This window comes from Salminus brasiliensis, chromosome 22 (assembly GCF_030463535.1).
Source record: "Salminus brasiliensis chromosome 22, fSalBra1.hap2, whole genome shotgun sequence".
NCBI lineage: Eukaryota > Metazoa > Chordata > Actinopteri > Characiformes > Bryconidae > Salminus > Salminus brasiliensis.
The window spans coordinates 17,550,537-17,563,940 of record NC_132899.1 but is presented as its reverse complement, the minus strand read 5'-3'; the positions used below and the strand labels follow the sequence as shown (position 1 = coordinate 17,563,940).

At 39.6% G+C, this 13,404-nt stretch overlaps 3 protein-coding genes across 3 annotated transcripts; 2 read left to right on the top strand and 1 right to left on the bottom strand.

Annotated features, from left to right (window-relative positions):
• Window positions 1-212: 212 nt before the first annotated feature.
• On the bottom strand, window positions 213-2,435 carry mrpl43 (mitochondrial ribosomal protein L43). Its single transcript, XM_072666936.1, has 3 exons — window positions 2,162-2,435; window positions 1,165-1,271; window positions 213-930 (listed from the first exon to the last, which is right to left on the bottom strand). The coding sequence occupies exons 1-3, from the start codon at window positions 2,290-2,292 to the stop codon at window positions 722-724; spliced, it is 447 nt and encodes a 148-aa protein (XP_072523037.1). The 5' UTR covers window positions 2,293-2,435; the 3' UTR covers window positions 213-721.
• A 267-nt stretch (window positions 2,436-2,702) lies between these two features.
• On the top strand, window positions 2,703-8,257 carry twnk (twinkle mtDNA helicase). The gene is made up of 6 exons (XM_072667303.1): window positions 2,703-2,779; window positions 3,018-4,421; window positions 4,511-4,751; window positions 4,943-5,050; window positions 5,518-5,659; window positions 6,567-8,257. Exons 2-6 carry the CDS (start codon window positions 3,053-3,055, stop codon window positions 6,906-6,908), a joined length of 2,202 nt encoding a protein of 733 aa, XP_072523404.1. The 5' UTR covers window positions 2,703-2,779; window positions 3,018-3,052; the 3' UTR covers window positions 6,909-8,257.
• Window positions 8,258-8,622: 365 nt separating this feature from the next.
• On the top strand, window positions 8,623-13,395 carry galk1 (galactokinase 1). The gene is made up of 8 exons (XM_072667304.1): window positions 8,623-8,861; window positions 9,126-9,315; window positions 10,130-10,249; window positions 10,423-10,558; window positions 10,699-10,880; window positions 10,967-11,117; window positions 11,958-12,120; window positions 12,207-13,395. The coding sequence occupies exons 1-8, from the start codon at window positions 8,694-8,696 to the stop codon at window positions 12,285-12,287; spliced, it is 1,191 nt and encodes a 396-aa protein (XP_072523405.1). The 5' UTR covers window positions 8,623-8,693; the 3' UTR covers window positions 12,288-13,395.
• The last annotated feature ends 9 nt before the right edge of the window (window positions 13,396-13,404 follow it).

Below are 13,404 nucleotides of genomic sequence, written 5' to 3'. Positions count from 1 at the left end.
ATTTATGGACACAATAGCCCCACTGCAACCACGGCTTTACTCTATAGCACCAACACAGGTTCATTCATTAAGCGGTCTACACCAATGTGCACATTAAAATATCAGCATCAGCCCATAATTCCCAGAGCATCCCTAGTTTGTACCGTACCGTTTCTAAATTTGCCACACAGCTAACCATCTTCTGAGATTTAGAAACAAGACAGAACAAATACTAATGATGAAGTCAGTGTCAGGTTTCTGTTACTGTAAATGTCTTACCAGGTCATGATGTCTATTTCTTTAGGTCACTGTACAGATCTGTAAATCACATATTTTACAATAATAAAGCACATAATGTGTCATTTTATTACTGTATACAAGTAACCAAGGCTTTGGTTCTCATATTTCCAATAAACTAATTTTCTTTATATTTAACATTTTAAGACCATAAAACCTCATGTCAATACTTTATTTGACACACACAACAAAAATGGTCATGTCTGTGTTAGGGATCATCCCAAAACCTGCTTTTTAAGCTCAGCAGGAACACAACAAAGGTGACGTTGATATCCAGACCAGTAAGGTTTGAAGTGGTCACTGCTGAAATAACTGAAATACAGCACTAGTACACACATGAGCTTCTCTTCATTTCTCTCACTGTGTTGGAGTACAACTTTTTCACAGTCAAAGGGATTACATTCCTTTGCATGAAGTTGGTATACTGCTAGTGCAGTATAAGTCCTCATTTGGTCTGTGGTCCAACTGGATCTTTGCTGGGTGGCCGGTTGGTGAAAGGATGCCACTGACCCTGGATGCTGGGATTGTCCGTGTGGAAGGGCTTTCGGATACGAATGATGTCCAGGCCTGACTGGTTGGACATCTTCGTGATCAGTTCTACAATCTCCTGTGATGTTTTGTTGGTGACTAGCTCTTCCTTCACAGTACCATTGACTGTATGGATGAAATGCACAAATGGGTTTGTGTCACCACAATATTTATACAACTTGAATTGGTTACATTAAGAACATGGGAAGCTGGCCAGTCTAGTCCTGGACTACATTTTGCTTTCATTAAGAAACTCAATTTAAAATATCACATAGATTTAATCCCTGTCTGGCATTTACAAGCACAAATGACAACAACCAGGCCCCAAAAACACATGTAGCAAAATGAAATTATACTTACGATATTCAGCAACTACTTTTGGAATTCTGCAGGACTGAGGAGAGACATAGACCACAATTCCTGGGTTCTTCTTGGCAAAGTCGACTACACCATCCTCAATGAAGTCCCTGTCAGAAAAATGATGGACAGTTAGTAAACAGTCCCCAAAGAAATCTACCTGATTTATTGCAACAATAGAGCTCCAATCTTCCTAGCTCATCCTTAAAGGGCCAGCACCCTAGACTCTGATTACACCTGACTCCAGACGAAATTGGAATTTAATGACACTATAAGTTGGATTAATAGTGCTTAGTCCAAACCTGCATCATACCATACAAAATGGTATGTCCACCGTTAGAAGTGTGATCATTAGTATAATGATTAGTATAATGCAGGAAGACTAGTCTGGTCCTGCAGTGACAGTGGTGGCTCAGTGGTTAGAGGACCAGGCTAGGCAAGCTGCTATTACTGGGCCCCTAAGCAAGGCCCTTCACCCAATCCGTGTTTCCTCACTAGCATGTATGTGTGTGTGTTCACTGAATGTATAGGCTAAAGGCGGAGGCCAATGTCCATCTGTGTCCGACACAACAATGTCTTGTCAACAGCCCTGGTTCTGATGATCATTCACAACGCAGAGTTTAGCCCCAACCTGAAGGCTTTCAGCAGCATCTTAAAATTTAAACCAGGGTGACGGATATCAACTCTTCAGGATCTCCAACACAACGCAGTATTTACAGCAGTGGCCCCAATCCTGGTCCTAGAGGCCTACTGCTCTACACATTTTTGTGTCTTCCTTGATTTGACACACCCCCTTTCAGTTTTCACCTGAGTCAGGTGTGTTGGGAGCATAGAAATGACTAATGTGCAGGAGAGAGAACACAGAGAATCACTGGTGTACAGAATAGTAGCTAGCTAGTGTGCAGGACGCAGCACATGTCTCAGAAATCAGAAAAGTAAACACTAGCCGGTTCAATCAGCTGTCCGATCTGTTATTCATAATGATGAGATGAGAACATACCGGACACCTAGAGAGCTCTGGCCCTTCTTAGAGAAGACGAGAGAGACACGCTTCAACTGGCAAACATATCGACCCACTCCGTTGTGCAGCACACTCTGTAAAAAACGACTCGGAGTGCCTCGAGCAGTCATATTAAACTTCTGGAGCCTGCTGGACTGAGTTCAAAACACCTCAGTGAGCTACAATAGTCTATTATAATCTCTATTCAGTGACTCTAAAGCTCACTACGAGCAGCAGCACGGCTAGAGGACAAACCTCAACCAGAACATGCGCAGGAACCTCTCAGAGGTACGAGGGTAAATATCATCCGGGTAAAATTTAGAAAAATACGAGCGATCAAACGTGTTATTATTGCTAAATTACACTTATTTAAAAATAAAACGCATATACATTTTAAACATTTACCCATGTATTTAAGTGTTATAATATACCTCACGTGTTTCTATATTTGATTAAATATTTACTGGATAGCGCTAGCTACGTTTCACACGGACTGGTTTTAGAACGCAAGCGCAAGGATTTCTGGGAGTTGCAGTTGTTCCGTGGCGGGAGACGTGAGAGTCATTATGCTGTTTGGCGCTGTCCTGTCAGAATATTAGCTGGGTTACTCCACTTTTGGTATGTCTGTCATTTTGCTTAAGTGCTTTAATATACTGTTATAGAGCCCTTTTTCGTGTTTTCCCTTTTTGGTATTGGCTGCTTTGACCTACACGTGCTCGTGCTTGGGCTTGGGTAACTAGCTAGCAGACTGTATTGGCAAATGTTTGTGTTCGTGCAAGCTGCACAAGTGCTATTAGCTGTCTGTAAACTAGAAGTCATATTTATGCCGATTATCCTTTTATTTTTTCCAACCCAGTGGGTAAAGGTGCAGATTTCGTAAATAAGGAGTACATGTGGACTGGACGTTTCTTGAGGGTAGCAGCAGGTCTCCTACAAGGGACAAGCCGTTCTCCCAGACTATGGCAGCTTCATGTCAAGAGACCCTTCTCCTGCCTCCGGGTGCACCACCGCTCAGTGCTGCGGTACCCTGCAAGGACACCTACTTGGCATCATCACTATGGAGGATCGAAGCAAACAGGGTTGGCTGTTTTTTACAGGACGTTGAAAAAAGACACTAAGGCTACAGTAGACTTGCCTGCCAGTCCTGTCACAGTAACCGAAATCAAGCAGTACCTAAAGTCTAAGGGTGTCCCCTTTCATGACGGTTATAGCTGCTTGCATGTGCCCAGCATTTTTGGGGAGAAAAAATCAGATGTCTTTGAAAGCGGTGGGAAAGAGAGCTACTCTATATTCGTTGACAAAACCACCGGGCAGTTTCTCTGTAAAGAGACTCTGGTGGAAGGCAGCTGGGAGGACCTGCAGGACTGCCTGGAGGTGTTGCAGAAAGAGGGGGAGACTCGGCTCAGCCCTGACGTGCTGCTGAGCTACTCCGAGACCCTGGAGGAGCGGGAAGAGAGGCAGATGCAACTACAGGAGGTACAGAGGATATGGAGCAGCTCTGTGACTTTATCAGATCTCATCGAGGAGGAGGCGCAGCTTGTCAAAACCATGTTCCAAATCAGTAAGCTCACCCAAACCACCCTGACGAAGTTTGGGGTGAAATTCTTTAAGCCCACCAAAAGCCTAGTGTTCCCCTGGTTTAGTGGGCGAGACTCAAGCCTCCGTGGCATCAAGCTGCTGTCTGCTGCCACTACGGGAGATGGACAGGTGGTCTATACAGAAGCTACAGTTCCCAAATTGTCAAACTACCACAACCTCTTTGGGCTCCCTTTAGTGGGACAGAAGGAAACAGAGGTGGTGCTTACTGGAAGTGAAATTGACAGCATGGCAGTAAGTCAGGCCACTGGTCTGTCTGCTTTAGCCTTGCCTCGGGGGGTCAGCTGCCTGCCCCCGGTCCTCCTTCCGTACCTGGAGCAGTTCAAGAAAGTTACACTATGGCTAGGAGGAAATATGCGCTCTTGGGAGGCCTCAAAAATCTTTTCACGGAAACTCGGATTAAAGCGTTGCTCTCTTGTGCGGCCAGGAGAATTTCAGCCGTGCCCTAGTGAGGCCCTGGTCAGTGGTAGGAACCTTGCACGCATTGTGAAAAGCTCCATCCCTGCTGCCCACAAGTCCATAGTGTCTTTTAAGCAGCTCAGGGAGGATGTGTATGGGGAACTGTCTAACATTGAGCAAGTAGCTGGGATTAAGTGGGCACGGTTTCCTGAACTTAACCGAATTTTAAAGGGCCATCGGAGTGGAGAGCTAACTGTTTTTACAGGTAGGACTTCTGCAAAACAAACCAGTCTAACTTTGTACAAAAATGTATTGTCAGTGACTGCAACACTGTCTTTTACTGTTTATTTCCAGGTCCCACTGGCAGTGGGAAAACCACTTTCATCAGCGAGTACGCCCTTGATTTGTGTATGCAGGGAGTAAACACGCTATGGGGCAGCTTTGAGATCAAGAATGTGCGTTTGGCCAAAATAATGCTGACCCAGTTTGCCAGGCAGAGACTGGAGGATAACCTGGATCAGTATGATTCCTGGGCTGACAAGTTTGAGGAGCTTCCTCTCTACTTCATGACCTTCCATGGTCAACAGAACATTAAGTAAGTCACAATTTTTATGTTGCTGTTTTAATACATGAGAGTTGTGTTTTTAAAGCGTGAAAAAACTCTTCACTGGAGCATTGAAGGGAAAGCTGTTCTCTTCACTGATGTCAAAAATAACTCTGTACTAGTTGAGACATGTGATGTGATTTTGACCTCAATTTCAACACATTCTTCACTTTTCTCTGAAGGACTGTGTTGGACACCATGCAGCATGCTGTTTACCTCTACGACATCAGTCATGTGATCATTGACAACCTGCAGTTTATGATGGGCCAGGAAAATCTGTCTATTGACAAGTGAGACAAATATTCCAACAAATTATTATATCATAATTATTGCAAACTGATAAGAACATGCATTTAGAGCTGGGCAATAGGACAGTATTTTATCATATTGTAATACATTGTGTTATCATGTCACACAATATGCTTTTATGAGTGTATCATGAATATCGTCAGTGTTCAAAGAACACTGATTAACTGCATGTTTCATTACAAACAGTGTAATCAGTCTTATTTAATTTCATTGAATGCAGCATATTTTGAGGAAAAATCATGGTACATTTTTTTAACGCTGTTGGTGCATTTTGTCTACATGACAAAATATTGTGATAAATATTGTATATCGTAAAAAATATTCTGATATAAAATTTCTCCAGCTCTATATTTATTCCACATTTAATAAAATGTATTATACTGCTTGCATGTATTAATTCATTTGATAGGGATTAAGTGATTCTCTCTCTGTGTTCCATGTATTCCAGGTTTGCTGTACAAGATCACATTATTGGCGCCTTCAGGAAGTTTGCTACCAACAATAGCTGTCATGTAACTCTGATCATCCACCCTAGGAAAGAGGAAGATGACAAGGAACTACAGACTGCATCCATCTTTGGCACAGCTAAGGTTGCTATGTTAGCTGAAATTATTTTCATGTCTTCTTTTGCATGATGCATGACTAAGATAAAAGAAAAAATGGATAAAAAGAGGAGTAGATAGAAAAATCAGTATTTATATAAATATATAAATTTACATATCAAATAGGGATAAGGTCAAGGCTATCCACATAAGGTAGAAAAGGCTTCCAACGAGAGTGAAACTTTTCAGTTGAACCTTGCAGTGTATACCTGATTTTCTCTAGTGTAGGAAATTGCATCATTTCTCTGATCCAGTGTCCAAACAGAGAAGAACTACTGCTTTTCCAGTTGAGTAGAATTATGAATAATGCTATAAGAGAAGTATATGCTGTTGTATTAAACAGGCCACAAGACAAATATGGGTATCATGTAGCAACACCAAATAGTCCAATTAGAGGAGGAGGATCCATCTGAACCCCTGTAATATAAGAAACGGGCTTAAAATGTCCAATAAACAGAAATAGAGAGACAAAGCCAAAACGTATGGAGAAGTGTAGCAGGTGCTTGTTTACAGGTGGGCTTAACATCAGGGAAGATTTTAAAAAGCTTGAATTTTGTACCACTTTAAATTGGGGCAGACTATGTCTATCAGAGACTAAGGAAGAGTGTATCCTAGTAAGTATACCGTTTCACGTATTGTCTGACAGCTCCATACCCAGATCATTCTCTCATTCTCTTTTAATTATAGAAATACTGGTGGCTTTTATTTTGGAAATTATAGAATAGGTCTTTTGAAATCACCCCACGGTCAGTGGGATCATTGTCAAAAACAGAATCAGACGTATAAATTATACATTTGTTACCCTTTTTTTCTGCATGTGGAGATAATGTGCAGTGATATGAATAACTGTGGTAGTCTAATAACTTATGTGACGCTCTTTCTGTACCTGAACCAGGCCAGCCAGGAGGCCGACAATGTGCTCATCCTTCAGGAAAAGAAACTGGTGACCTGTCCCGGACGCAGATCCATGCAGGTGGCCAAGAACCGCTTTGATGGGGATGTGGGCATCTTTGCACTGGAGTTCAACAAGAACACACTCACTTTCTCTTCCCCGATCAAAAACAAGCATAAATTGCGCAAGGTCCGATTAGAAAAGACTGAGAACCCAGAGCAAACAGATGAGCCTGAACCTAAAGATAAAGTCCCAAAGCCTGCCAAAACTCCTAAAGCCTCTAAAAGCATCAAGGGTCAGAGAGTTGGGATGTGTAAAGAGAATGAAGATGGGAAGAAGCAGTAGTATAGAGGATGTTTGTATGGTCAAACAAACTGTGAATGCAAGTGTTCCATTTGGGTCTACATCAAAATGTGGGTTTTACCTGGTTTTACCGTTTTTTCATTTCTGCTACTGATTTAGTAAATAAGAAATGGTTCTCATTGTTCTCATAGTTGGAACAATGAAATAAGACATACAAAAAGGACTTCTGCTTGTGTTTGAATATTCAAGCACACTTGCTTGTCATACAGTTTAAAGTTCTGATCAGTATTGATAGTGACTACTTAACGACTGAAGCCAGATCTCTTTTGTAGAGATCTGCATTAATCAATATCCTCTACTGTGGATGAATGTTTAAATGTGTCTAGTGTCCTTTTTCTGATTGTTGGTTATACTGATTATTATTACATTAACCAGAATGTAATTATAGGCACAACACACATTTGATCTATGTGAAAAGTTACATATCAAATTGATGTATTTATACAGTTTGTAATATTAATTAAAACTTTTTAAAATGTGTATTTATTCTCAAACTGTATACTCAAATAATGAAAATAATGCAAAGTTCCATTTTTTGTATTTGACCGGTCTTTTCTAAGACAGAGACTAACCTGGTTCAGGCAGCTGCACTGTTAGCTGGGTGAGCTTATTTGTGTGATATGTGTATGTGGTGTTGGAGCTTTTCTGGAAGAATGCAGTGCTCAGTTTCTTTTCTCTGCTTATTATCTCAACCTTTTTCAGCTCATAAAGCATTAACAGTAGCTCAGCCTCCCAACCTCAATCCTGCACTGTACAGGATAACCCATAATCATAATAAGCATATCATTAGTCATCAACTCATTCTTTATGTATCAGAACAGAAAACACCCCATAAAACTATGCAGTGCAGAGAGGGGTTCAGGAATGAAATTGGGACACATTACATTAGTAATGAATGTAATAGAAAATAGTTAACGGCAAAATACGAATTAAACAGTATTTGGAGTCATTGCTGCCAGGCTACAAAACTCGTATCTCTATTGAGCTTTTAGTGAAATTAATGTAAAAAGTAATGTAAAAAGAGGTTTCAAGTAATTTTGGAGCATTTGATGAAAGTGTTACTATAATAATAATAATTGTATTATAATAATTATTATACTATAATAATAAAAAACAATGATGTTAAAGTGAAACAGCATAAATGAAGACTAGATTTTTGTATAACTGCCTTACATTAAATTTGCACCTTTTATTGTTTTTTTTTTATTACTTCCTGTGCATCCAAAAAACTATATCGTCCAATGAAAAACGTGTATCTCCACAATTGTCACTGTACAGTAGAAGGCATTCATAACTATCGAAAATGTAAAATAAAAGCTTATTTCAAGTAATTTTGGGACATTTCTATTGGTCTATTCATCTATAATAATTTACAATAAGTGTACAGGGCAGCTACAGGGTGCAAAAATAGAGATACATGTTTTTTCACTGCACAGCGGCAATATTTTAAATAATAACTGCAGTGATAAAACCTCACTTTTTAGCCATTATGGTTCGATCCCAAACTTCTCAGATTAGTGCTCAGATAAACTAGATGTAAAATCAATGCAGTGCCCAAAGACATTTTCATCAGGTCTGTGGTGTGTTGAGCTGCCGGTCACTGAAACAGGATCTGGCTGCTGTCACGCTGCTCCAGCTCTGCCACATCATATGACCATTCTAACCCAATCAGAGACAGAGTCCACTAAAACAGAGGAAGTATCCGCTTCGCTGATCAACGCATTTTTTTGTTGATCAGCTTTCCATAGTTTGTCGCACCTGATCCTGATGGCTGAAGAGGGGTCTGCGGGCGATGTGGGGGCTCTGCTCGCTGCTGCGCGGCGCGTTTATCAGCAGCGTTATGGAGGAGAAGCGCAGGTGGCTGTGTGTGCTCCAGGACGGGTGAACCTAATCGGAGAGCACACTGATTACAACCAAGGACTGGTTCTGCCAATGGTAACTGAGAAGTGCATTCAGTCTTATATAGCACTGGATTTAATGTATATGTGTTTTTGTTTTAAACTACAGCTGATGATAGTAATGCCAGACCAGAAACATGAAATATAGCATCACATAGTAAAAGTTCATTATTTAAAAAAAGTCCATTATAGTCTAAAAGTTATTAAAGTCAATCAAAATAAAGTACCATGCACTAAAATCATGGTTTAAAACAGTATCTGTTTACATGTTAATCATTGCTGTGTTTCTGATTGGTCACAGGCTTTGCCACTGGTTACAGTTATAGTGGGCAGCAGCACCTCTGGCCAAAGCTGCTCAGTTGAGACCATTACTGACTCTGCAGATGAGCCGAGGAGAGTGGACTTCGATCTGCCGACAGAGAGTTCACCCCTGACCAGGGGGAAGCCAGCCTGGGCCAATTATGTTAAAGGAGTGGTACAACACTACAGAGGTACCCTGTAGAGTTTCTGATGAGCTTTGATTAGATCCATGAAAAGACACAGCACTGTGTATTTATGGGGCAGTTATTCTGACTTCAAGAATTCAAATAGTGCTCATGCAGCAAAGGATGCGTAATAGGAAGGAGTGTAACTATGCACAAAAGTCACAGTTCGGTTCACATTGTGGTTTGGTATGAAATCCAATTTATGTTGAACAGACAGTCGTGCAAGTTACAGTTGGGTCCACCTAGTGGTCGTATAGTTCCTCCTGAGGTAGTTGTTGTAATGTAAACGTTAGCATGTTGGATGTGCTTCTGCAGATATATCAAAGACCCTGTCCCATTACTCGCACTTGCACCCACGCACCCCTCATTTGCATGTGCCTGCTAGGTGTGCAAGGCTGTGAGGTGTCCCATATTTTAAAATTTCACTAAGAAGAGTGCTCATGAGCTCTCCCTGTGAGTACTTGATGTGCCCCTCTTGTAGATCCACATCAGATCATACTTTCATGAAGGCAAATGCCTATTAAAAAGAATGACGAGACTGACGAAACTCCAAGTGTGAGTGGAATATTTTTCTTCATCAAGATTGAAATGGGTTTTTCATTAACGTTTTAAATCCAGGATTTTGGCAACTGCAGTGTTTGACGTTTAGCCAGCAGTGTCGTATACAGGTGAAGGGACGCGAGGACACAAAATGTCACCTACCTTTAAAACTGAACACACTGATTGGATACATATTAACAGGAAACTAGAAGAGGCTATGTTTGAAATGAAGACCTTATAGCAGTTTGCATCCTGACCATATGACTTGATTTTTACACAGCACAGCCCTTGCCTGCATTTAAAGCTGTGATAGCCAGCAGTGTGCCACTAGGGGGTGGACTGTCCAGCTCAGCTTCATTAGAAGTGGCAGTGTACACCTTCCTCCAGCAGTTGTGTCCAGGTAAGAACACATTTGACATACAGTAGAGAAGTTCTGAGCCTGTTTAACATCACACATGCATGCATAAATTATCTGATGGACAGTCATCTGTACTGGTCATCATGTACATATTCTAATGTAGGCGAAACTGCTGGAAATCTACAGATGTAACAGTTTGTACTTCCTCCCAACAGATGATGGGGATAAAGTGGCAAAGGCAGTAGCATGTCAGCAGGCAGAGCACACCCATGCTGGAGTACCCTGTGGTATTATGGACCAGTTTATTTCAGTGCTGGGAAAAGAGGGCCATGCATTGCTTATTGACTGCAGGTATAGTCCTTTCAGATACTATTCTGTCTACCAGTTAAGGCAGCACCCTTGGGACAATAACTAATGGACAACATAAGAAATATGTAGTAGAAGCTGCCAGTGGTTTGCTGAGTAATGACACTGGTTATTGTCCGTTTCAGGTCTCTGGAGGCTACTCCTGTCCCTCTGGCTGACCCTAGTTTGGTCATCCTTATCACCAATTCCAATGTGAGGCACTCGCTGACAGGAAGTGAGTATCCCAGTAGACGAAAGCAGTGTGAGAACGCAGCAGCCATTTTGGGCAAGAGCAGTCTAAGAGATGCCACAATACAAGATCTGGAGGGTAAGAAAATTGGAAGCCATATGAAAAGTGTTTTTATGATTTGGTGGACTGTGTGTATGCACTTAAAATGATCCAACCATTTGTAGATGCCAAAGACCGCCTGGACAGCGTGACATACCAACGAGCGTGTCACGTGATTGAAGAGATTGCACGCACGGCACAGGCAGCCGAGGCACTCAAACGAGGGGCTTATTCGGAGTTTGGAAAACTAATGGTGGAAAGTCACAATTCTCTCAGGTACACAGGGGATGACCATGGATGTGCTCCTACACCCTTTACAATTATGGCAATTCTAAAAACCTGTAGAATGTTTAAATGGTTTCTCCCCCTGATTGAAAATTTGTTTATGGGTTTAAAAAAATAATAATGGTTCTATAATACACTGTTAAAGTTTGCCCTATAAACTTTAAAATCTCTGAAATAATTCAATTAAATTATAAATTCAATTGAAATGATTGTTTAGGAGAGCATTCGGTGCATATGGAAATCTTAGATTTAAGCGTGATTCAGTGGTTTGCAAAGGTTTGGTCAAATTACATGTGAAAGAACAGATCATGCATTAGTACTGTTTGGTAGCTTAATTTTACTCAAATGAAAAATACATTTAAAAATATATATATATTACATTAGGAAATTGTACTTTTTGCAGAATTTGCAGAACACAACTTATAATGTTCTGTATTTTAACTTTGTAATTTAACAAAATTGAACAAAACATCTCATCTTAACAGTCCAAATATTTGCATTTTGGTACAATTCAGAATTATTTAAAAAAGCAAAACACCATTTAGCCAAATCAATGGATTAGTGGAATATAAACAATTTATGTTTAGGGGAAATTGCCCAAAATCATGGGATATTTTAATAAATGTTATTATAATCCACAACAAGAAGAACATTTCAAGATCATTGGGATTATAGATCTGTATCTTAATGTTACTAATCAGTTACAAATGTACACTGTTACCAGAATAAAGCAGAATTTAGTAAGCAATATGGTTATTTATGAAAAACACTTACTTACACATTTTAAATCTGTTTTACACTGTGAATAAAGTGCTTAATGTCTACTTTCAGAGATCTTTACGAAGTCAGCTGTCCAGAGCTGGATGTACTAGTAGCCGCAGCAATGGAGGTTGATGGAGTCTTTGGGAGTCGAATGACTGGTGGAGGGTTTGGTGGATGCACTGTAACACTGCTTCAGTCTGATGCCTCTGAGAGAACCATGAAGCACATACAGGTCTGTTGGTCTTATACGTTTTCGTTCTACACTTGTTCCTACTTTTCCCCAACTGGCTAGAACCCATGTTTATTTTTCTTCAACAGGAGAAATTCAGTGGACGCCCCACTTTTTACATCACTACCCCATCAGAAGGAGCTCGGGTCCTCAGTGTGATGAAGATTTAGCACTGCAGTTAAAATTGGTCCAGCTGAACGGTTCAAGACATTTTACCTCTGATTTCTGCTTGTGCGTCCAATCATTGCCAAACTAATCAAAATAGCTTTTCTAATCTTTTCTGATTTTCTGTCGGAATGATAAAACTACAGTCATACAGAGAAAATCAAATGTAAAAGGAAATGAATATATGTGCATTTGGTTCTGGTTTAAAAAGGTACATATTATGCATATGAATATTATGCAGATGCTCAGCTATAATTACTTAGTATATGTCACACAAACACACTAAGAACAATACAGTGTCATCATACCACCTTAAAGGTTGTGATCTTGATATTGATATGTATGAGCTTTGTAGTAAAACTGAAGCATTTCTGTATAATTCATGTGGCAGTAGAGCAGCATAGCAAGCTGTTTTTACTCTTATTCCATAACTGTGTCAGTGATTCAGTTTAAATATGTAAAAAGATCATACTAATAGGAATTGTATATGGATACATGTTAAAAGTAAATTACAATTCTAATTTGACTTCAATTTTATTTAACATGCAATACTTATTGTCTCACAATAAGTCAAAAATAAATGTATTGCTTTTGTCCATTCTTTTTATTAATATGGATTTTTAAGAAATAATTGAATTTTTAATTGAACAAGTAAAAATAAAAAGTGAACGATAAGTGATTGTTACATATTAACAATCACACATTTGTTATTTTCTGTAGTAAATAAGCAAATATAAAGTTATGATTTTAAAACAACAATGTTGTTTGCTTGCTAAAATTGCTTTAAAATTTAAAATCAAGGTAGAAAAATATTATTTAGAGACTTAAAATGTTCCCTTGATTTAGTGTTTAGAGAGAGTGGATTGTTAGATTGAGGGGTGATTTATTCATTTTAAGTCTCTACATATTATTATATTTTTGTGCCATTATACCATGAGAGTTTCATGTGTTTCTCTTTAAAGTTCAGATGTATTGAAAATGTGAAAACCTATTTTACCTGCTAAAACTTTTTCTTGTTATTCAAATGCTATGAATTTACTACTGCCATATTTTGTTACTGAATTTCTTTAATTAAGAAACTATTTGAAATAATAAACCTGATTTCCACTTTTATGTCTCTGC